This window comes from Corvus cornix, chromosome 18 (assembly GCF_000738735.6).
Source record: "Corvus cornix cornix isolate S_Up_H32 chromosome 18, ASM73873v5, whole genome shotgun sequence".
In the NCBI taxonomy this organism is placed as follows: domain Eukaryota; kingdom Metazoa; phylum Chordata; class Aves; order Passeriformes; family Corvidae; genus Corvus; species Corvus cornix.
In genome coordinates, this window is record NC_046347.1 from 7,601,813 (window position 1) to 7,624,998 (window position 23,186).

General features: G+C 42.2%; 1 protein-coding gene and 1 long non-coding RNA gene across 3 annotated transcripts in view; both read left to right on the plus strand.

Annotated features, from left to right (window-relative positions):
* Nucleotides 1–19,013, plus strand: part of ANKFN1 (ankyrin repeat and fibronectin type III domain containing 1) — a 129,963-nt gene extending 110,950 nt beyond the window's left edge. For both annotated transcript variants that reach the window (XM_039562486.1, XM_039562485.1), the window contains 4 exons: nt 1,589–1,757; nt 5,152–5,318; nt 8,537–8,756; nt 10,920–19,013. In XM_039562486.1, the coding sequence (XP_039418420.1) occupies nt 1,589–1,757; nt 5,152–5,318; nt 8,537–8,756; nt 10,920–11,716 (1,353 nt within the window). In that variant the 3' untranslated portion in view covers nt 11,717–19,013. The remainder of the gene's footprint in view (nt 1–1,588; nt 1,758–5,151; nt 5,319–8,536; nt 8,757–10,919) is intronic.
* A 2,877-nt stretch (nt 19,014–21,890) lies between these two features.
* LOC109145702 overlaps nt 21,891–23,186 on the plus strand; it is a 30,406-nt gene continuing 29,110 nt past the window's right edge. The window contains exon 1 of the long non-coding RNA XR_005603367.1: nt 21,891–22,033. This is a non-coding gene — a long non-coding RNA (uncharacterized LOC109145702). The remainder of the gene's footprint in view (nt 22,034–23,186) is intronic.

Below are 23,186 nucleotides of genomic sequence, written 5' to 3' on the forward strand. Positions count from 1 at the left end.
AGGATTAGAAGACAAATTTCAACTACCTGCTATTTTTGCATCTTTTAGCTTATTTGTGCAACTTCAGGCAGGTGCAAATAAACACTTTTGCATGAAAGCAGTAGTTTTGAGCACCTTTACCAAGCTGACAAAGAAAAAGAGGCATTTTTCCAGGCAAGCACAGCAAGTGACTGTCTTTTGGGAGGCTTTGATTGAGGATGTAGGAAAGGCCTGGTAATGACACAGCATTTTGCTGTTCTTTTGCACACAGATGAATGTACCCCTTCTAAAACATACAGTCCCAGACCTCCAGATTGCTGTGGGTGAGGAGAGGTGTCTGGCTTCTGGCTTTACATTTAGGTACAAGAAATGCATATGTGAATAAATAAAGTCAAGGAGAATAATCTATGATGTGAGAGATCCATGAAAAAATAAGCTAAGAAGTTTGTCTCTTGTTTACATTAATTCCATTTTATTTTGGTCTGCAAGGGTAAAGAGGTCTTAAAGTAGAAGTAAATCATCTTTATATTCACCTCAAGGTCTATTTGTGCAGCTAGAAAGATGTGGCCTTAAAATAAATTAATCTGGTTCTACATTTCTTGATTTTGAAAGGTTTAAGCTTTGCTTTTAAAAAGGAATCCATCAGTGCTGCACCTTCTAGCCTGAGAAGAGCCAAGTAAGACTCAAGTAAATCCAGAATTAAGACAGATGGTGTGCTGCCTTGTGGTCAGTTACTCTAATTCAATAGGGCTCTGTACAGGTCTCTATGTTACTGCATTTGCTTGGAGGTTATAGCTTTTGTGCAACTGTGTTTTTTCTTTTAGAGTTAAGGACTAAAATATTGAAATCACTGTGCAATATGTTCCTGAGGCTGCAGCTCAGCCAAGCATCTGAGCTCATCTGTTGTGCCTGAGAGATAGACATCAACATGACCTTACAGTTAAACACAGATGCAAATGGTCTGATGGCTCAGGACCAAACTTTTATGTTAATGAACTGAATTTTTAATTCCACAGATTTACTTATGTATTTTTATTATTTTTGTGGTGACCAGGAGCAGGGACAGTGGCACTGGGACACAGCCAGGGCAGAAGGCAGTGCTTGCTGCACACAGCAGCTCTGAGCAGCCTCAGGCCACTCCTGCCTGGGCCATTTTCTCTTGCTGCAGCACTTGTTAAACCTTTTCAGTGCTGTGTTGAGGGAGAGCTGCATATTTCTCTTAACCAACCCTAAATTGAATCTTAAAGGTTTTTAATTGAATCCATTTTCATGTTTTCACATAATTATGCAATCATAATCTTGAAAAGCACATGGCATGTGATCATTTTCTGCCTAATAAGAAACATAAATGTTGTTTTCAGGGGGGTTGTGCCTGTGTGTGTTGTTTTAATGTGGAACATTGCAGCTTTAAATCTTTATTTTATGTAGTGACATGAACCCACATTTAGCCACCACCACCCCCCGCCCCAAATATTTACGTTTTATAAAAATTCCGAGCTTGATGTTGTGCAAATTTTCTTTAATGTTTTATATCATTTGGGGTGTTGTTTATATAAGTGCCATGTTGTAATTCTCTCCTATTCCTTCCCCCGCGCGTGTCCCTGTACAGGCTAAGCACTTCCGTCTGTACACACAGGAGGTGTTGGAACTGGGTCACAATGTCTCCTTTCTTCTCCTGCTCCCCGCCTCAGACGACGTCTGCACTGCCCCAGGACAGAATAATCCTTACACCCCACACTCAGGATTTCTTAACCTCCCTCTTCAGATGTTTGAACTCGGTATAGTAGCTTGCTTCACCTAGAAATATTAACCCAGTCTCCTTATAATAAAATCACAAAGTTGTATCTGTTTTCCCCCTTGTCCCAGTGGAGAGTCAATAAATCACATGATGGCTTTGGCAACAACACTCCCTATAACGGTGTACAAGTTACAGAGGGAGCAGGGCGGTTAAAGCATATACTGTAGCCATCGTTATTGAAATGCAAAGCAGAGAGCAAGGCCCACAGTTATCCACTCTATGTCTATAAGCTTCTTTGCAAGATGATGCTCTTTAAAACACAGAACCAAGAGAAATCACATACGACACAGCAAGTCTGGAGTGTGACAGGAGATGCAAAAAACATCTAAGTTGTCACAAGGATAATTGCTGGTTTTGTAATAGGGATTTTTGCAGATCCTGATTGCAGATGGTCCTACTCAAGGTCTGACTCCTTCACAGCTTTGTGAAAGATCTGAATAGATTTTCCCACATGACAGACATCTTGTTCCCTTTGATACCTGGAAAAATGCTGGAGACTGTTCCATTGCTATGGTGCAGCAAAAACCTGTTATGAAAAATGCCAAAGTACTGGACTTGAATCTCTTTCTTTGGGGAGCACATCTTGCGCTGTAGCAGATTCAGCTCTCTTCTTCCATTGCATTGCATTGCTGACTGGGTAAGAATTTCCCAAAACAGAGTTTTCCAGCTGTTTCACAGAAGGCATAAGATGCTTTAGCTTCAAGGTCCTCTATTTCTTATTTCTTCTTCTTTGGTCCACAGAGAAAAGAAAAGGTTCCACATAAAAGCAGCTCATAAAGACTTAATAGCTCTTTTTAGAAAGAATATTAAAGTGTGGGGGCTGCTGAGCCTTACACATCAGTCTGCTCTGTTTCCTTCTAGCCTGTAAAATTGGGGATCTTTCTTTCCTCTGCCTTGGAGAAGAGAGAAAGATATGTGCCAAAACTGATCGAGTCAGTACACCAGGAGCCACTGCAGGAAAGGTCTCTAGTGGCAACTCTGTCCCTATTGATGTCCCTCTCAGGTGTTTATGTGACACCATTACCTTCCTATCTCCTGTGAATCAGTGCCAAGTGCTGTTCAAATCACTTGTGTAAGAGAGTAGATATTAATGGAGTGTCTTGCCTTGACTGTGTATCTGCAGTCACAACTCATCCATGACCTATCATCACCCAGCAACACAAATTTCATTTGGATCAGGCAGGAATACAGCACTGTATTTATGCCACATCAGCCACAGCACACTGTGTTGCCTGTGACAGCTCTGGGGGTTTCTGCTGGCCGTGGGAGGACAGATGCCAGCTGAGCTGCCATACAATTATGAGTGCAACAGCCACACAATACATGGTGTAGTCTGCCAAGGAAAAGTTACCCCTTCAAAGGAAAGCTAATGTAATTGAATGAGAAGAGTTAGCACAGTGCTTTGGGTCACATGGCTGCAGTGCCCTAAAGCCAGACTTTTATCTTCTGATGTGCCACCCTGAAGCCACCAATTGGCCTCTGAGTATGGAGCGGATCGAATCATTTCTCCTGGTGAGAGAGGCCTGCTGCCTTGCTATGCAAATTAATGCGTGAATCATATTAATCTCTGACGCAATTAATCTCCTCACTAGAGGTTGGGCAGACTATTTGATTCTCATTAGGTGGGACACAGGCCAGGGCCAGGAGTGCCTCTCATTTCAGGGACACAGCCTGCATGGGTCTGACAAATCAACAGAGCCTGCATGGGATGGTGTGGCACTGGTAAACATGCAACAGAGCCATCTCCCAAAAGGCATTCCAGGTGCAGCCCTCTCTGTTCAGGGATGTTGCTGCAGTGGGGAAGCAGTTCATGGTAGAGAAAACAGTATGGAGAGCTGAATTTCACTTTTGAGTATTTTTTTAAGTAAGCAATCCTCTGGCCAAAGGCAGATGACATTTCAATATGACTTATTATATATGTATCCCTGATGTTCTATAAAGTGACTGTGATTCACATCTCAAATATTAGAAGCTTCCATTCCCCATTAACTGGTGGCTACCAACTATATAATTGCATAACCACAAAAGACTATGTTGAAGTAACATTTGTTAAAGTAACATTAAAGGGTCTGACTTAAAACCACAAAGGCTCAAAACTTCAGCACTGGAGCCGAAACCGCGGCTGTAATTCACTCAAGAGTCCACCACATATGGCATACGTACTGTAAGACCACACACTATTCACACTGGATCCCTGCAATATCTAGGCATTGCTGAAACCAGAAGGTAGAATTCATTCTTTCACTCTTTTTTTGTGAGATTTCTATGTTCAGATTAGGCCTTTATTGTTAATACTAACAATGTTTCTGTGAGTGGATCTCTTAGTTCAACAAATTCTTCTCAATCATGTTGTTTGTAAGGGGTAAGTAGACATGGGACTGTTTTCTTTTTTTTTTAATATTTGCAATGAGAATAATATGTGCATTTTACACTTGGAACACCCTGAAAAATGCCATGCCCCAGTCCAGAAGAGCAGCGGCAGTAAATCCAACTGGCACTCACTGCTCTAACAAGATCATGCTGTATGTTTGCATTTACTGCAGCACCAATGAATGGGGAAGTATTTCTGAAAACTTGTTCTCCCTCAGCAAGTTTCAGTATGTCTGCACTGCCATTTGGAGAGGTAACTGCTCAGTTTTGCCTGCGCAGCAGCAGGTTCTGGAATAATGTAGCTTTAACACACCAGGTGAATTAACATTTGCAAAGTTCCATGGCACTGTAGCGTTCTGTCTCTTGTTACCTCTGGTACAGCCTGAATAGTTCTGTGCTATTCCAAAGTCAAATTACACAAAACAAGAGGTCATATCTGAACTTTCTGTGTTGCCCTTCTGCAGGAGTGTTCAGAGAATGATGTGTGGTAACACCTAAAACAGTTTTAATTGTTTCTCCCAAACTGTGATATCACTGCAAGGCTTTTCCTGCTGAGTTATTTACGTTGAAGTTCCCGATTTAAACCAGCTTAGCCCCAGAGAAAGTTATCAGCCTTCGAAATGATCCTTTCTTTCTGAAACACTCAATTTAAAAAAAAAAAGTTTCATTTTCCAGTCATGTTACTACTTTCTTGATCAAAGAAATGATAAGCTAGAAAAGCCTCAGAAACAGCCTTTCTGATTAAAACTATCAAGGGCAAGACAGCCTCTGGAGCTGCATACTAAGGACCTGATTATCCCTTCACTTATATAAAATTAGAAATTACTCTTTTGAAATCAGTGAAGTTAGAGAATAAATCCAGGGTAAATGAGAGGAGAACTGAAGCCTGTAACCCACCCAGAGTTAGTTACTATATTTAATAAAATTTGTGTTCTGAAAGCTAAGGATTTCATATTTCATAACCAGTATGTAAGAATTTTCCTTTGCACTTGGTCTTTTCACAGTTCATTTTTGCTGTTACAAGGAAAAATTTATAAGCCTATATTGCCGCCTTTCTGCTGTCATAGAGCTGGACTCTCTGAAAACCCAGCAATCCCTGAGGGAAGCAATTTCAGACAGTGAAGTCGCTGCAGCCAAACAAAGACACCAGCAAGTTATAAACTACATACAGGTAATAGTCTGTTTCTGACTATTCCAAGGAGATTTTAAGGTGGCTTTCTTAAAAATTGCATGGGGCTGTAATTTGAAATCTAAATGGAGAATTATTCACAGACATCATAAAAAGAGCAGTTGTATCAAAAGTGCAATTCTGTTTTTATGAAATTCAAACCCAGAACATGCTTTCCTTAGTTGTTGCTTTTATAGAAGGATTTTTATGGGTAAAATCAAATGACAGTTATACTAGACTGTTATAAAGAAATGTGTCAGTCTGCTTGTAAAACTCCCTCCCATCTAACCTGAGGTAAGCTAGCACCATGTCTGGGCATTCATTTGTATAAGAGTTTTTCTTTGTCTGTATGAACTGGGGACATTTTTCACTGTGATAATGTGGCACTTTAAAAAATTTAAATGAAAATTCAGACTAGATTGTGGAGACAATCTCCACCAACAATATCACACTCAAGAACACAGCTCTGCATTTCATATGTCAAGCTGACCCCAAAAGCAGCTGTGAACATGGCCAGCACCATGCAGTGGCACTGCTTCAGTCCCCCAGTGCAGGAGGATCACCACTGTTACCATACTTGTCTAATTTGCTTATTCTCTGTCTTTCATCCTGATTTTCCTGTACTGTTCCCAAATCAAGACTTTACCTACTCAACTCAGGGCTCTTTGAACTACATCTCATTGTGCACCATAGCAAAGCCTGTCCTTTTGTAAACCATTTTGGTAATTGGTTATTTATAGATAAAGCTCATGACTTTTGCAGAGTATATCTATGGGTATGGTTGACCCGTCTTTCTACAAGAGAGGTGCAAATTTGCGGCTCTCAATTCTTAATATTCAAGCTATCTTCTGTTGGAATAGGGGCCAAGACAACCATTTGTCCCTTTGACAAGATGCTTGACCGTCTATAGTTATGAACAAGAGGACAGTATTTCTATTTCCCTTTGTTCTGCATTCAGACCCCCTTTGCCTTGTCCAGAACTTTTTGGCAACCTGTAGCAGGGCAGAGAGGGAAGATCCATTGTACTTTCACTCTCAATCCCCTCCCATTCTCACACTCAGAAAATCTAGCTTTCTTGCAGTGTGCAGGAGAATTTGGAGAAATTTTATCCTTCACATCAAACCCAAGCATTTGTATATTCATATGCAGGTACTGTATAGACAGTTCTGTGTTCCTCTTCTCCAAAGTGCTTGAGTCACATATCTATACTGGGAAAATATGGGAGAACATTTTAAACTTCAGTGTTTTGTGCTGAATTATTGTGACAGTGTATTAGGCTTGTCAGGTTTCCTCTTAAATGAAAAACATCTGTATTCCACCTATTGGCAAAAATATCTCAGCCCACCACATACCGCAATCTTCAGTGGTGACCACGAAACCGCAAGAGCATTTGTGTGATCCCAGATCTAAGACAGTGTTGAAGTCACTACACAAACCAAACATTGTAAAGAGCAAGGGAGTCTATATAAATGCAGTTCTGAAAAGGAGTCAGAGGGCAACTGAAAATAAAAAATGATTTAAAAAAAAAGGGAAGAAGAAAAAACCCCAACTAACCAAAATATAAGGTACTTGGAGTCTTTACCAGAAGGTTACAGAGAAAGGAAAGAAATCTGTAGACACTGAAACTAAAACTGAAGTTAAGCTGTAATTGATATCATTTAGTGCTTCAAATGTTCCTAAATTGTGAAAGAACCACAGTTCATTACAATGTCCTGCAGAACAGCATCAGGGGGAAAACCAACAGGATTTGCATTTTAATAAACTGCATGCAGGATGGTTGTTGTTTGGGGTTGAGAGGAAGGATCACAGAAAAGGTGTATAAAATCTCTAAAATCAAATAGGTGAGATGTTTACTAACTGGAATTCGTTTCATGGAGCTATACAGAAGTCTTGAAATTATGCAGGATTACGAATTAATCTCTGAACTATTTGTTATTCTTATTGATATATATTCTTAGCTCAAATTAACTCAGTGGCAAGGCTTGCACTGACATCACTGGAGTCAGGATTTCACCTTTACATAAAAATGGCCATACTAGGTCAAAACCAAGATCCAGCTATCCAGCTATACTGTCTCCAACACGACTTATCAGGAGCTACCCCAGCAAAGCTGGCATCTACAGTATCCCTTGGGAGTAAATTTCACACTTTGGATGTGCATTTTGTGAAGTATCTCCAGCTAAGAGAAGTTATCTTCGAATACCAGTCTGCAGGCTCTCTGATCCCTCTGTCACTCTCTGATCCCTCTGTCACTCCCCTATTTGACAATTGTCACTGCACAGAGTACCCCTCACTTTTGCCTCTCCATTACTGACCCAGAACTCTCACTCCATTCTTACAGAATGTAGCTTGTGTGACTGCAAAGCAGCTTCCCTCAAACACTGCAATATTAATAGGAAGGCTCACTTGAAATTCAGAACCTCCTGTAGGAAAAGTATGAGGGAAGTTCTAGAAAGGATACTGCAGCAGGAGGGTATTTACTCACAGCTACTGTCATTTGATGGTTGCTACATTTGCTCAGCCATCAAAGATCTTGAGGGGCTTGAAGATGATGTTAAAAGATGTTGGAAGTGTTCCATTATCAAAAGACTCTTCAGACCCACATTAAACAGCATCTTTCCTCTCTGCAGAGATACTTAAAGCTACATCCTGCTATTGATTTAGGCACTTGTCTCTTATTGCCATCAACAGGCATGTGTTAGAACTGCTGTTGTGTAGATTTATAGTTTTAAAATGTACGCAGACTAAAATGGTTAGGGAGAAACTGCAGTTTGGCTCATAGCTGTGCTTCTGCCCTCCATTTATGTATCAACACGTGTATGTTCTTTGTTAAAAACTAGGTCTTACCTGAGCAATTGCTTTGACTTGGGTTTGCAAAGATGCTTCAGAAGTCTCACTTTTATTCCAGTACAGTATCAAACCACCTTCCAGGTGTGCTACAAACTGATCAAGTTTTTACTCATTCAAAATACAATTTTCATTTTCTTTCCATGTCAGACTTCAGGTCTGGATTCACCCCTCCTAACTACACATTCTTAATTGAGGTACCTCTTAACCAAAATCGGTTCAGACCACCTCAATCTGAATGTTCTTTCAGGGGATCCTGCTGCTCTCTCTTGGCAGGGACTACAGACTTACTTGGGCTCTTGAAAAAAGTACACACTTAGGTAGAATTAATACTCAGACTTAACCATATTTTGTCCCTATTTTTTCCCCCACAGCAAATTGATGAGATCTGGAGGGACATGAGATGGATCACAGAAGCACTGCAGTATGCAAGATACAAGCAGCCAGCAGCAGGCCTGCCCATAAAGAAGCTTGTGGATCTTTCAGAAGAACACTGTCAAAAGAAAATGAGCTCCACCTCTTCACATCTAGATTGTCTTCCTTCACCTCCCCCTTCCCCTGAGCCTAGAATCCAGAGGAGAAAAGCTGTGAATGGTAAGAGAACTTTTCTTTGTTCACCAAGCACACTCTTTGAACTCACTTTTAATTATAACAGCTCTTGTATGTCTTTTTATAAAAGGAGTCAATTTTTTCCCATACCTGCCAATGTATCTTAACAATCATTTTACCAGTCATTTGCCACTCAGTATCCTGAGATCCTTCTACAATCTTTATAATCATATTTTACTTTCAGATACTCAAAATAACTGTTCATCATCAGCCAACTTTGTCACCTCGCTGTTTCAGATCACTTAATGAACAGGTTGGAAGGGACAAATGCTATCACTGGCTTCTCCATGATGTCCAGAATTCCAGTAAAATCCATCCACAGTGAAAACTGACGGCTTCATTTGTTGCCTACACCAACAATCTGATATTTTATATGGAGGAAGCTTTCTCTTCATCCCAATTACAGCTGCAGAGCCTGTGGTAAAGAACATTATCAAAAGCTCTTCAGAGCTCTGACAACGGCTGTGTATTAATTGTGCACATGTTCAGAGTTTTATTAGACTGATGAGACATGAGTTGCTAAGCAAAAGTTATTTATCCATTCTCATCAATCGTGTATCTATTATTTCTCCCCATAGTTTTCATTAATTTGACAGAATCTAACTTAGATTTTTCCATAGTTTCCATTTGCCACCTTCTGTTTCTCTGGTATTACAGCCATTTTCTTTCCAGGCTTTGAGTGTTTCTCTGCTTTGCAGCAATTATTTCTTATGCCCCTCTTGCTTTGTTTTGATAGAGCAAATTTTAGTGCCAATAGTCCAGTTTAACAGCTGTTTTCACATACCTCTCAGGATTCCCAGTGTTTTAGACAAGCATTTTGAGTTACACAAATTACACAAATAAGCACCCACCTCACTGGGATCATTACTGCTTCTCTGCATAGCCAGAAAATTAAACTGATTAAAGAAATGGATCACAGCAAATAAAGATGGAGCAAATTAAACAGCAACACCCATCTTGCTAACAGAATAAGGACTTTGGAGGAAAAAATAAACCATCCTGCTGAACTGTCTTTAAGCAACAAGTAAATGAAACAGTAGAAACAAAAGCAACAGATGCTGCATTAAACAACTGCCATGACCATTACAGTAATAATTATTCGGGTTTTTTTCAATTTGGCCGTTTTATACATTTAAGGAAAATTAATAAATCTCTTCTGATTAGATTTCATGAGGTTAAAAGAAAAGAAACCAGAAAAGGCTGGTGCTTTGCTCCACCTCATTATACAGTAGTGTTCTTTCTCAGCACCCCTCCCTCAGCTATGTTTCCCCTGTATTACAGATCATGAGTGCAGAATAATCCTTAGCTCTGGCACAGTGCAAACTGCAGCATTATCTTGTCCTGCACACCCTGGATTCGTTTGTGCTGGGCTCTATGACAATTTACATGAGCTCCAAGTGAACAGTTAGCACTGTATAAAATCTATGTTTAATTCCTGGAATCTAAGATAAACTATCCAGGGCAATGGAGCATCAATCTATTCTATCACACATGCCACCATTTATTATATTATTGATCCTGGTGAAGCCAAAAGACAGCAGTGATTTCAGTGCCAGTGTAGGATTTGGTCCAAAAATTTGCATTTGAATTACATGTATCTGTTTTGGATTTGAACACTCATAATGCACCTGATGGCCAAAAGGGCAGTTTTTTATTTATCAATCTCCATGTTGTGCCTTGAGCCTCATACCACACTTATAATCGCACCCTGCTCACCATTACAGAGATATAAATCTAGAATAAGTCAACCAACATCTTTAATAAAAACAGAAACTGGATTAGAGATTTTTTCTCTCACAAATCTCCATGTCTATGAAATTTAGTGAAAGCAAGATAAAAGAAAACAGATCATCTCAGAATTTATTCCCAATTCAAATTCAATTTTTTTCCTGTCCTTAACATAATAAATTAATTCTTTCTGGTTTTCCCAATTCTGCCACCACCTGTCTAACACATCTGTAACTCCTTCCTGATAAATCCTCCCTGACTGCCTTTGCCGTCACCTCAGCCCAGGGCAATTCCACAGAGGAAACACACATACATTTCCAGCACTGTAAATTTAAAATTAAGACAAAAAACACATAAACGACAGTTAAGCCGTTTCTCTGCTGAACTTTTCTTGTTAGTGTTAACCAGTTTTCCTTGCAGACTCCCAGCCCTGCTCAGATGAAGAAGGCTGCTCCGAGGTGTTCCTCCCAACTGACAGCGACTACGACTCCAGCGATGCATTGAGCCCAAGGGAGTTAGACCTGATTTACTCCTCGTCCCAGGACATCTCCCAGCAGGCTGGCAGTGGCCTGAGTGGCAGCGCACCCAATGTCCTCCAAGTCCATGACATGAAGCCCTGCCTGGCACTGAGAGAAGGCTTGACAGAGTGTGGTACCTTGGACACCAGTGCTGAACGTTGCACAGAGCAGATGAGCAGTCTGACAATGTCAGGGCTTACACCGAAAAGCACGGACAAGTCCTCCAGTTCCAAGCAGCCACTGGGCTTTTTAGGGAAAAAAAAGTTGGGCAAACACCAACATTACAACTACTTCAGCCGGCAGCACCGCTGGCTGCGTGTGCACAGCGAGACTCAGTCGGGCTCTCTGTCGGAAGGTGTCTACACCCAGCATCTCATGAGATCTCCAGATTTGTCTCAAGAACCTACCTCCGGTGAGCAGGTGAAGATTCCCATCGAGGGGTCTCGGAGCACTTTCGTACCTCATGCATCCAGCCTTCCAGAGGAAGGGAAAGGCAAGTATGAGGAACCAAGGCAGGATGCCCATAGGACACATGTGGAGCCTTATGAAACAACATTTGTGGATGAAGAGGGCAAGTCCTGGGCAATGAGCATGGAGTCTGTAGAAAACACGGATGTGCACAGTGCTATGCAACAGATCACAAGTCCAGATGAGCAGTTGGGTTCTGCTGTCCCAGAAGTTTTCAGCAGCACCCTTTAACCCCAGAATCTTCCACTGCTTCCCATCACCCCACATGAGATATGAGCATTGTGATCATAAGGGCCATACTTTCAAAACCACTGGTAAAAATCCAGCTCCTGAAATGGAAACTCATGCCACTCTAAAGAATCCTAATCTTTGGACTTCATCACCAGATTTCTGGTCTCACAAAGGTATCATCTGTCATGATGTGAGAATTATTATTACTGGCATCTGCAGGTTTGCAGGTACAGTCATAACAGTCACCACATAACAATCTGCAATTGAGTAATCAGGTTTTGCAGGTCTCTTCATTTCTGTGTTTCTCTGAGCATGTAAAATTTTAAGCATGAGTGGTTCTGCCTGCAAGTTAGCAGAAGCTGTAACATCCTTGGTGTCCTTATGTTAGGACTGTGTCCTAAACTTCTATTAACTTGTTTTTCACCATCTCCTGCAATTTTTTCTACTTTTCAGCTTTTCTTGAATGGATTTAGGTTGGATATAGCTGAAACACTAACTGGTCTAGTAACACAGATAACCCAGAGTTTCTAGCCACTTAAAGAAGTGAAAATTCTTCCAGTATCTAGAAAATGCAGTCAACACCATCTCTGAATGCTGTCAGAGCCTGACACAATTATCACAATTGGGTTTTTTTCAGGAGGTTAGATTTCAAATTATTTAAGTAGCAAGTTATTTTAAAAGCTTAGGAGATGAACCTTTGAGGTAAAGAGCAGGCAGAATGAGGCCAGGTTCTAGTGGAATAATATGCAGGGTCTATGTGAGATTGAAGCAAAGTTTTTCTTTTCTTCTCCCCACCACACACGAGCACATTTTGCTGTGTGTTGGCATCACTCTCACACACCCATTGGAAAGAAACACCCCTTTTTTTGTTCCTGAATATTCACCATAAATTCCAGGGGTATTTGATCACCATGTCTGAAGCTGGTATATTCTGGCAATTCAGATTAGGAAAGTTTGGGGTGCAGTTTGAATCTAAGATTTTTTTCTTTGGGCCCCAAATAAATACTAATATGATAAGGAGGTTGGCATCTTGCTGTATTGTGTAAAGGCAAATCACAGTGAGTCAGGATTTTGTCCTTTGCAGCCACAATAAGCCTTGGAGCACTACAGAAGATAATCTCAAAAATGAAATCTATATTAATAAGAACCATAACACTGGAGTCACTAAGAAATGAACTAATGTGTAGAGAAACCCCAGCTGTTGCACAAGCTTTAATTTTCTTAAAGAGTTCTTGAAGTTTAATTTTATAGGCCACATTCCTGCTGGTTAAATTCCCTCACTCCGTGTTTGTGTAGCCTTCTACCTTTTGGTTTTCCAGCCTCCAGGTGGATACATTCTAAGGCCCCCAATAAAGAGATTTGAGTTAAACAGTTGAGTTTACAAGTCCTTGAGGTAAAGGTAAGGATTTGGGCCCATGATCTGTGGTCCTTATTAAAATAGCACTTCCATAACCCCAGTGCTATTAAAATCCCTGTGAACTCAATCCATAAATTCAAAAATAAATGTTATTCACTATTTTATGCTTGGTCAGTATGTGGAAGCCACGAAGAGTCTTTGCAGTGATAGGAAGGGCAAAAACTTTCTATAAGGGATTTACATTTGTAATTTCTCTTTTCGGGAGCGGGAAGTTAACTTTTTGCACCAAAAATACTCATTCATTACCTGATCCAAAGTGAGGATGGAAAGATTTCCATTCACTCCCACAGGGTTTGGATGAGACCCACAGCAAAAATTCCTGTGGGTGAGAAGATGCAGGGGGAGCAGCAGTGTCAGTGCCCATTTGCAGCTAGAGGGGCACACATTGTATGGAACTGGGGATGGGGAAAGCCTGACTCACCACAGAGCCAAGCAGAGATGTCTGACTGTCACTGAGGGCACTCACAGCTGGTTACTTTAGATTCTGTTTATTAGCAGATGGCTTTTCACTAGGGAGAGACAAGCAATGTAATGCTTCTGTGCAGAACCAAAATAAATGACACAGTTTTTCAGTGTCAAGCACCTCGCCCGGGCTCCCCTAATCTGTTTCGCCTCTAAGGAAAACTGCCATAAAACTATTAAAGAATAAAATAACCATACACTGAGGCCATATGTTTTTGCAGAAAGTGATGAGATGAAACAAGATGTTCCTAAATGAAATCCACGTCACTTTGCTTTGGCTCATCGGGAACAATGAGGGCAAGAAGGAGCAAAATCTCCAGCAGAGAGGCATACACTACTGGTGAGATAAGGCTGTAAAAATCTCTTATCTGCTCCTGCTGCTGGACTTTTCCAGAAGCAGTCATGTAGCTAATAAAGGACTGGATTCTTTACTCGTAGGAAGGGCTTGACTTCAACATAATCTTCTGTGCTGAGATGAAATTTGACTCTGGAAGTGCAAATACCAGCCAAAATCTACTCTGTCTTGATTTTAATATTGCTGTGGAAGTAGTGTTTAGGTGATGCCAATGGGATGTGTTTCCTTGATCTACTGCCTCTAAATTGAGGTTCTTCCACAAACTTTAATAGTCAAAGTACTAATTGATAGTTATGGGCTTAAATACTTCTGGTTACAAAGCACTGACTTATCTTTTGGTAAAAATACATGTTCTTGTTCAAAATTGCTATCCCCACCTATTTTGAGTCTCCTTAAAAGAACAGCAATGAACACCCAGAGATAAATAAATAGTAGAAAGCAGCGCCTTCCAAGTACTGCCATAATACAAATCACAATTATTCTGCAGTTCTCTTAGGAACATCACACACACATTTCACAAGCAACTTCAGCAACTGAAAAGAATCCTGGAAAATGCACAGCACAGCACTGTTAGCCCCACTCCATAGAGGACTCCACCAGTGACTCTTCTGAGCAGAGCTGAGTATATGCTCACAGTCCAGAATCAAATTTAAATTAAGAATCAAGATCTTTAATTACTGGGAACCCTTTCTCCAGGCTGAGCTTGAGTGACCCTCCAAGGATTCTTGCACAGAGATGGGCAGTGCCACGGTTCAGAGCCTGCACCACACCAGTTTCAGTGGCCAGCAGACAGTTCATTCAAAGGAGCCTGTGCCCACTTTGTATCAGCTGAAGCTCTCCTCTCTAAAGGGTACTTGGGCTTTGCAACTTCTGGGTCTCTCTTACTCATCCATCTTGCACCAGAACTTTTGTCCTGCATTTTCCAGGGAGTATATCTTCTCCTGGGTTGAACCCAGTCCCTCCTATTTCTAGCAGTGACTTGGACTGGCTAGAGAAGAATATAGTGTTCTAATATTATGACCCCACAGAAAGCAAAAACTCAATGTGGAGCATATCCCCCTCTTTAGTGGTCTCAAACTTTCTTGTTTCTGTTGGTAGGAAGTGAGATATAGGTAAACTGCAAGTTTTACACTCAAAATTCCTTGCATCCACAGGAAGACAAGTTTGTACATGGACAGTTTGTCTCAAGACACCTGTAGCTCAAGCATTTATTTCCCATCCTTGTATTTTTTACTTGGTTTTTGAGACTAATTAACAATTGGATTTTCTACATAGTAAGACAAAGAAATCCATAAAACACTTCTTTTAAATACAGACATTAAAGGGGGAGATGGGACATGGAATATTTTATCCTGAAAATTTATGTGTTTTGGAAAGAGACAGTGCATCTTTAAATTCTCTAGGGTATAAAGAAATGCATTAAGTTGCTGGTCAACTCTTTTAAGGTGTTTAAATGCGCGGCTCATGACTGTTTTGTAAAATTTCAATACAGCCTTACAAACAACAAGGGTATAGTGTACTTGAAAATAGGGTACACAGCTTGGAAACTTACTCTGAATTTCTCTAAGGTGTTGAACTTTGCCATCAGCAAAAAGTATTTTTAGTAAACAGGCCCTGAATTTTCAGACAATGGAGATTTCATCAGTTTGGGTCTCTGATTTTTCCATGACAGAAAAACATAAAGTAACTAGAATGCTTTATTTGTAAGTATAATTTATCTTTTGATTGCATGAAGTAGAATTTATAAGGCTGAATCATGCCCAGAAGTGAGAAAGGGGAGCTCTTGGCCCCATATATTCTTTGCAGAAAGGCAGGGGAGCATTCCCTGAGGTGGACCCTGGCATGCTGGAGCTGGCAGCAGGGACTGACCAGCAGGCCACCCACCCTCCCTGGATCAGCCCCCAGAGCCCTCCCTTTGGATCAGATAGCTCTGAAAAGCCAGGAGGAGTTGTCTTCATCTGATCAGGCTCTGGAGCAGCCCATCCATGATTGCTGGATGCTGTAGAGATCCCACCAGCTCAGAGATCACCTCTCCTCAGTGCTGGTGTCTGTGAGCTCTGATCCAGCAGCTGGTTCTCAGTCTGGGTTTTGGGGTGAATACGAGCCAGGCTGGAATGCCTTCCTCCGTCTTTTCACACCACAGCATCCTGGGCAAGATTCAGCCTTTACACCAGTCATCCCAAAACAGGAGAATGTGTTACTGAGCTTGGCTGTCACTAGGCTACAGAAAACCGCCTATGTAGCTTGTCAAAAAACTAGGAACAGACTTTTTATGTTTACTGTTATTTTAATTACCTTTCTTGGAAAAGCTATGTGAAACCGATCTGACACTGGAGAAGCTGGTGTGGCACTGATCTACCTTATTACTGTGAACTGTAGTAATTTATTAAGCAGATTTGAAGCTGAATGCACAGACTTTTTGTGGTTTTCTTTATGTAAAGGTCCGTTTGGGCCCAGTCCTGTTGTCCTTGGACCTCACCCCAGGTTCTTTTGCACCAGTGTAAATGAAGAGTAGTTCCACTGAAGCTGGGTCAGGTACAAACCATGTACATACCAGCACAGCCTGACTCACAGTTCCATGTCACCTGAGACCCAGACCAGTGGAGTCATCATGAAAACAACATATTTATGCTGGTGTAAAAATGATGTGTGTTAGGAAGACAAAAGGGGCTTTTTCTCATAAAATATTCCCCTGGAGGTCACAGGGACCACTGGAGCTGAGCTCAGAGAGTGAGCCCACCACGCTGTTGTGGCACCAGTTGTACTGGGGGAAGCCCACACTGCATAATTCATTATTGCTCCTTATAATAGGGGCCAAACTTCTCTCCCATGTTATGCAAATGAATCCACTTCTGAATGCAATGGGCGTTCCAGTCATTTTGCTGATAAAAAGGAAGACTTAATAGGGTTATTGGGGACTTGGAGGAGGGGAAGAGGGGTTGTTTGTTTTTTCCCCTGGAAGAAAAAGTAATTTAAGTGAAATGTGTGAGGCAGTGTTTAATTGCTTCCTGCCTTGTTTGTACATAGCAATTCGGCTGTTTATTGGTTGTCTTTGTTCAGATTTTTATTGTAACTTGTTTCTATATATGCAACCGAGCGTACGTTAAAGTTTAAACTTTGGTACAAAATAATGCACAATTTTATGTGCTCTAGAATTTTGTAAATATCTCGATGAACAATGTATGCTGTGCTAACTGTGAGCTTGGGACTTGACACAACAATATTTTCATGCATATGTACCTGTGAATGGCTTGAAAAAAGCAAAATATATATTGAGGATGGCCACGAGCCAAGAGTAAATGAGTGCCGTATGACTCATGCTTCTTTAATAATTCCTGAAAGAGGCATGTATAGTACATAAAATAGACAATAAAAATAATTTTCAGGACTACAAATATTTTTTATAACTTCAGATATTAAATATTATTTTAGAAAAAAAAAGATCAGTTGGTAAAAGAAATCTTACATTTATTTGAGTGAATCATTGTCATAAAATGTTCTTAACATAGATTTTTTTGTTTGATCTAATAGCATAGAAACTCAGCTCTCTCAAGGTTTAGAAGACTTGAATTGCTCTTGCATTCTTACGACTCCTGTGATCTGCTAAAATTACGCACTTCAAGTCTTCTCCCGCATTAACAAAGGAACGCTGTTGTGTACACTCACATGATCCTAAATACAACATTCACTTGTGCATAATCTTTGAACAGTATTTCTTGAAAAATACTCTGTTAGACCATCATCAGGTATCCCCCTATGTGAACTTTACAATGCCTGGAAATCTGAATGTAGTTTGTGTTTTTCCCTGAAATCCTTTATGTTTATTGGAAAGTGACTTTTTCTAAGGCCAAGCTTTCAAATCTGGTTCCTAAATCTTTATTTTAATTCAGAAACCTGAATGAAATAGGCATGGCTTCCAGGTTTGTGGGTGAAAATACCCTCCCATAAAAGACAACCTAAACTGATTTTTTTTTACATATTCTTGCACACAAAAAAAGCAAAGCAAGACACTTCTAATGCAGTGTGGAACTGTGTTACTGTATGTAAGAAAGAGAAATAAGAACAACTCTATTTTGAATGCTGAGGTGAAACTGGAAGGGTTCTGCTCTGGGTCACAGTTCACCTGCTTTCACAGCCAGACAGGTTGCTAAATGTGTTTTAACAATCAGATGATGCCATAACTGGAGTAAGTGACATAGCCAAGGTCACACAGACAGCTTGTGGCAGAGCAGGGACACAATTTCCTGGTTAGCATCCTCCCAGCATCATCATCCATAGCTTCTGCACAGGTACATGTGGCAATGTTCCTGGTGACCATGATGTGTATTTCAGCTGTGACATCCCAATCCAATGCAAACTTCAAAATTAACAGCATGTCTCTGGAATAATATTGGATATTTTCACCCATGGAAAATATTTTAACCAAAACACAGCCAAAGTGGAGTTAAGCAGCAGAGCAAAATAATTCTCAAAATGTAAGATAAAACATGTCAGTCATTTCCACTACCTTGATTTTTAATTTCAAAACATTAAGATTGGTAGCGCATTTACTACCTTAGTAAAAGAAAAGAAACCCAAATGCAAATAATTAGTCATGTACAGTGACCTAAGAAATTAACTGGGGAAAACACTGCAGGACAAAGCAGGATTTTTGTGTGCATGTATTTCAGTTCTTCTGGTGCATTTTGCATGTACCATGCATTTTTGGAGCCTGGTTGTTTGTATGTTTTGCTTGCCCTGAGCTGAGATTTCTTCTTTCTCTCAGAAGATCAGTGAGTGAGCAGTGCAATTCTCCCAGACACTTCCAACACGTCTGCCATGAAGGACAGTGCTGTTCTGTACTTGCCTCTGTGTTCTCTGCTGTTTTACTGAAATGCTTTTAAGCCAACTGGGAAGAAGTTACAAACTTTTCTAGGCATGTTTCTGACTCGCTCTTCTGACAGCAAAAGATACCCATTTCACTGTTCCACTCCAGTGTATTGAGCTATATAAAATCTTATCTCTCTGAGCAAACTATTAACTTATTTTTTCATTCTGTCTTTAAATAAAAGCTTTGGGATTGATTTGGGGTTTTTTGTTTGTTTTGAAAACACACAAAAAAATCTTTATTAATAAGCTTCACTTTTCTCTTTCCCAGGCTGCTCTTCTCCTCCCCAGACTGCTTTTTTCAATCTCTCTCTTCAAACAAATATATATATTTTAGAAAAGGCTATTAAAATGTTTCTATTTTCTTAAAGTTTTAAATTAATAAATATTAATTAATTGGTCCTAATTAATCAGTAGGACTTCTTTTTCTTGCCTGTGAGAATAACATCTTTTTATTCTGACTGTCCAGTTCATCTTTATTATACCAAAAACAATCAGGTAGAATCATCCACTCTCTGCTCACACACACACTCAGTTACAGAAATAATAAATGGAGCAGCAACTTTTAAGCCTTATAAACTAATATTAAAGAAATTTAAAGACAAACAGCCTTTTATACCAGTAAATATACATGCTTTTTCTTGAAATATCAAAATCACTGAATTTGGAAATGTCTGCTTTTTTTTTACTGAATCAATGTGATATTTTCAACCAAATTTTATTTCTCGGGGGGGAAAAAGGCAATGCCAAAATGTTTTGTCTGGCACTGTTTGTTATCACTTTCAGAAAATCCTGAAGTAAAATATTTCAAGTATGGATGCCTTAAGTGGTGATAAATAATTCAGTAAGAGTTGAAACACCCTCTGTAAGAAACACCAACATCTGCCACTGCTGCTGATTTTAGTGGTACTTGGGAGTGCCCCACACTTCTGAAAATTGGGCATTTCATTGAAGCCCTTCATCACACAGGAATGATGGCTCCTGTTCCCCTCAGCTGTGATCATTTCTGGACTACAGAAGATTTTTCCACCTATGTGGAGGTTCTTCACAGGAACCTGCATGGCCTTTGTCTTTTCCCATAGTGCTTTTTAAGATGTTCGAGAAAGGAAAATGTTGTTTTGCTTTGTTTTTTCACTTATCTTCTCTTTTCCTGAAATGGTCACAGAAAGGAGCTAATTCAGAAATCGAGCTGGAACAGTGGAATGCCCGATTCGCATGGCTACACGTGCTTTGAACCCAGCCACAGCAGAACAAGGATTTTTTTTCAAGCTTTCTTCTGGGGCATACTTGCTTCTTTCCCCCTTCTGTGCCTTGTACTTTGGTCCTGATCCCCTGCTCTCTCCTGGCTCCATCCTGATCCCTCTCTTCCTCGAGTCTGAGTCACAAGAGCAACAATCCTGCCTGCTCCAGCCTACTCAGTGCCTCAGCTGTTAGGGTAAAGCCCACGCTCCCGAGGGACTCACGTTTGAGTACAACCCCAGGATTGTCAGGGCTGTGGCTGGCAGTGCTGCCGAGGGGACAGTCTAAGGCTCTATTTTAATCTTCTGGAGCCCAGCCAAACACTGGAACGGAGCTGCCAGCACGAGGGGGGCCCTCCTGCTCACTGTGCCTGACCTCCCATCAGGAGAGGTGCTGGTGTGCTCCTTCTCAAACTACTAGGGCTCTTTTCATTGCGCCTGACCTCCCATCACGAGTGCTACCAGGGATCCAGCTCCGACTACTGGGGCTTAACCCTGGCCCGGCTCCAGCACACGAGCAGCACGCTTCTTGTCTCCAGATGTAAGATGCACCGAGCGTAAATCCAGACTCAGCTGCAGGGGCTGTTTCAGGTACGTTGTAAAGCAGCCACAGGAGCGACGCCGACTGCTCGTCCTGTCTTAGAGACCTGGATGCATCCCCGCACGCTTTTTGAGCTTTAATTTGGGAGGATGCAAGCCAGCACTTCACGTGTGTTTGTGGTCCTAGCCTGAGTCTGTGCCCTGCAGCTGGCTCTGCAGCTTGGCTTCAGATCCACAGTCCTGTCCTATTGACTCCACAGCTCAGCCCCATAGGCAGTGACGAGAGACCTGGCTGTGCCGTGGGCCAAAGCCCGTACGTAACTGCAAAGCCCAGCATGTCTTACCCTCTCCTAGATACCCACAGAAGGGAATTTTACAAAGACCCTGGCAGGGTGACGCCCAGCCCTGATGCTCAGCACTGCAGACCTCTCCTCCAACACGGGCAGCAAAGTACAGCAGCGCTGTCCTCCTGACTTACTCCTGGTTTGCCCGGAGTGCAAGACACCAGTCCATCCTGGCTTATCATAAATCACCACATCACCCTCTGTGCCAACGTGACACCCCATGCGACACTTACTTTTCATTGAAAGAGAAATGTATTTTACCAGCCTAAGTCAGTGTGTCCTTATTAACTTCACTGACGCCCGCCGGGTCAGCTCTAGAGCTGCACAGCTTTACACGAGATTTACACCTCAGCAGCCCGGAGCCTCTGATGCCGCTGCGGTGACCGAGCCTGCGGCAGGGGGCAAAGCTTTGTCCTGAGGAGGCTCGGTGGGGCTCGGTACCGGACACGGGCTGAGCCTGCCCTTCGCTGCGCCGATGTCCCGCCTGTGTCCGGTGTGGCACAGCGCGGGGCGTGCTCTGTGACTGGCGTGGGACAACGCGGGGGTCACTGCCTGTGCCGTGCCCGGTGTGGGGACAGCCCGGGGTGTGCTCCGTGGCGGGGGTGGGAGCAGGACGGGGTGTGCTCTGTGATTGGCGTGGTGTCACTGCCTGTGCCATGGCCGGTACCGCGGTGTGCTGTGTGACTGGTGTGGGGACAGCCCGGGGGTCGCTGCCTGAGCCATGCCCGGTGTGGGGACAGCTCGAGGGTCACGGCCCGACTGTCCCCGGTGCCGCCGGCCCGTCCCCGCCGCGTCCCCTCACGCCCGCCCAACATGGCGTCCCGCAGGCGCCGCCGCGCCCCCTCCTGGCCAGCGCTGGGCAGTGGCGTCCCCGCGGGAGAGGTGCCGCCCTCAGGGGAGCGCGTGAAGGGGGAATCCCCCAAAAACCCCAAACGCGAATGGGATCCAAACCCCCACCGGTGCTTCCCGCAGCCCGGCCCGAGGCCCGGCAGGTCCCTACCCCAGCCGTGCTGAGGTTCATCCCGCGGGGATCGCGGCCTCTCGTTCGCCATCGGCGGCCTCCACGTCGCAGGTGTTGGCGCTCGAGACTCTGAGGTGAGTGATGGCCATGGCACCGGTGGGGTGGGACAGCAGCCTTGGGCTCCACACACAGCGTCAAACACAGGCCTGAACCCCCCAGAACTTGCAGCCATCACCACCAGCCTTCAACTCACGGTACAGGACTCTGTGTGCTGCCTTGGGCTGAAAAAGGCTTTCCGATAAAAAGCAGTCCGAAAACACCACTCTAAGTGACTACGAAACAACTGATGTGAGAAAAATTGCAGGCGTTGTTCCTGGTGGATGAGGCATTTTGGCAGCTATGTGTCACCCGGACTCGGGAAGATGGCTAGCACAGGGATTCTTGGTAAAGCTAAACTCAAAGATTGCTCCGTTTGAGTGATTGCATCACCACAGGTTCCTGAGTGACTCCATACTCGAGATGCATATTTTAAATCTCCCCTGCTGTTGCTGATAAGTTGTTCCATATTCACCATATTACTTAGGACTTGCAAATGGGGCAGGTTTTTTTAGAACATAAATGTTCGTTGAATTAGATGGCCATAGCCACAGCAGGCCAAGCTCATCCCTGGCCCTTAATGCCATGGCAATCCATGGGTTTAACATTAAGGGTGAATTTAGCACTATTGACTTTCCCCCAACATTAATCCATGGTACTTGAAAAGAGATGGAGCTGCGTAAGCTCAGATGGTAACGATTTCTGATTGAGCTTTGTGCTGGCTTTGGGTCCCAAGGTTTTCAAAGGACGATACTGCTGAAACTGTACTGCTTGTTCAAATTTATATTGGCATCAATACATACAGTTCTGGACTTACTCAAAGGCCACAGTTCTTGTATCTGCATCTGTCAAGGGAGGACTTGAGTAACAATGTTGGTAAAATAAAAGGCTTATTGCAACAAGCTTTTGGAAGCAAATTCCCTCAGCTAGGCTTTTTATCCTTAAAATCAATCTGTAAACTCCCATAATATCAGAAAAAGGGGGAAACTCAAAAGGAAATTATCTCATGTACCGGTGTTCTGCATCCTGCAGAGACTGCACCCAGCATCCAGTATTGCATTGTTAAAAAAATTTCATAAAATTACATTTAAGGTGCCATATTTACCATTTATAGATAGAATATCCTTTACCATGTGATGATAGCTTTCACTTTGGAGCAAGTATGGAGTAAATAAGATCCGTGCTGTTGGG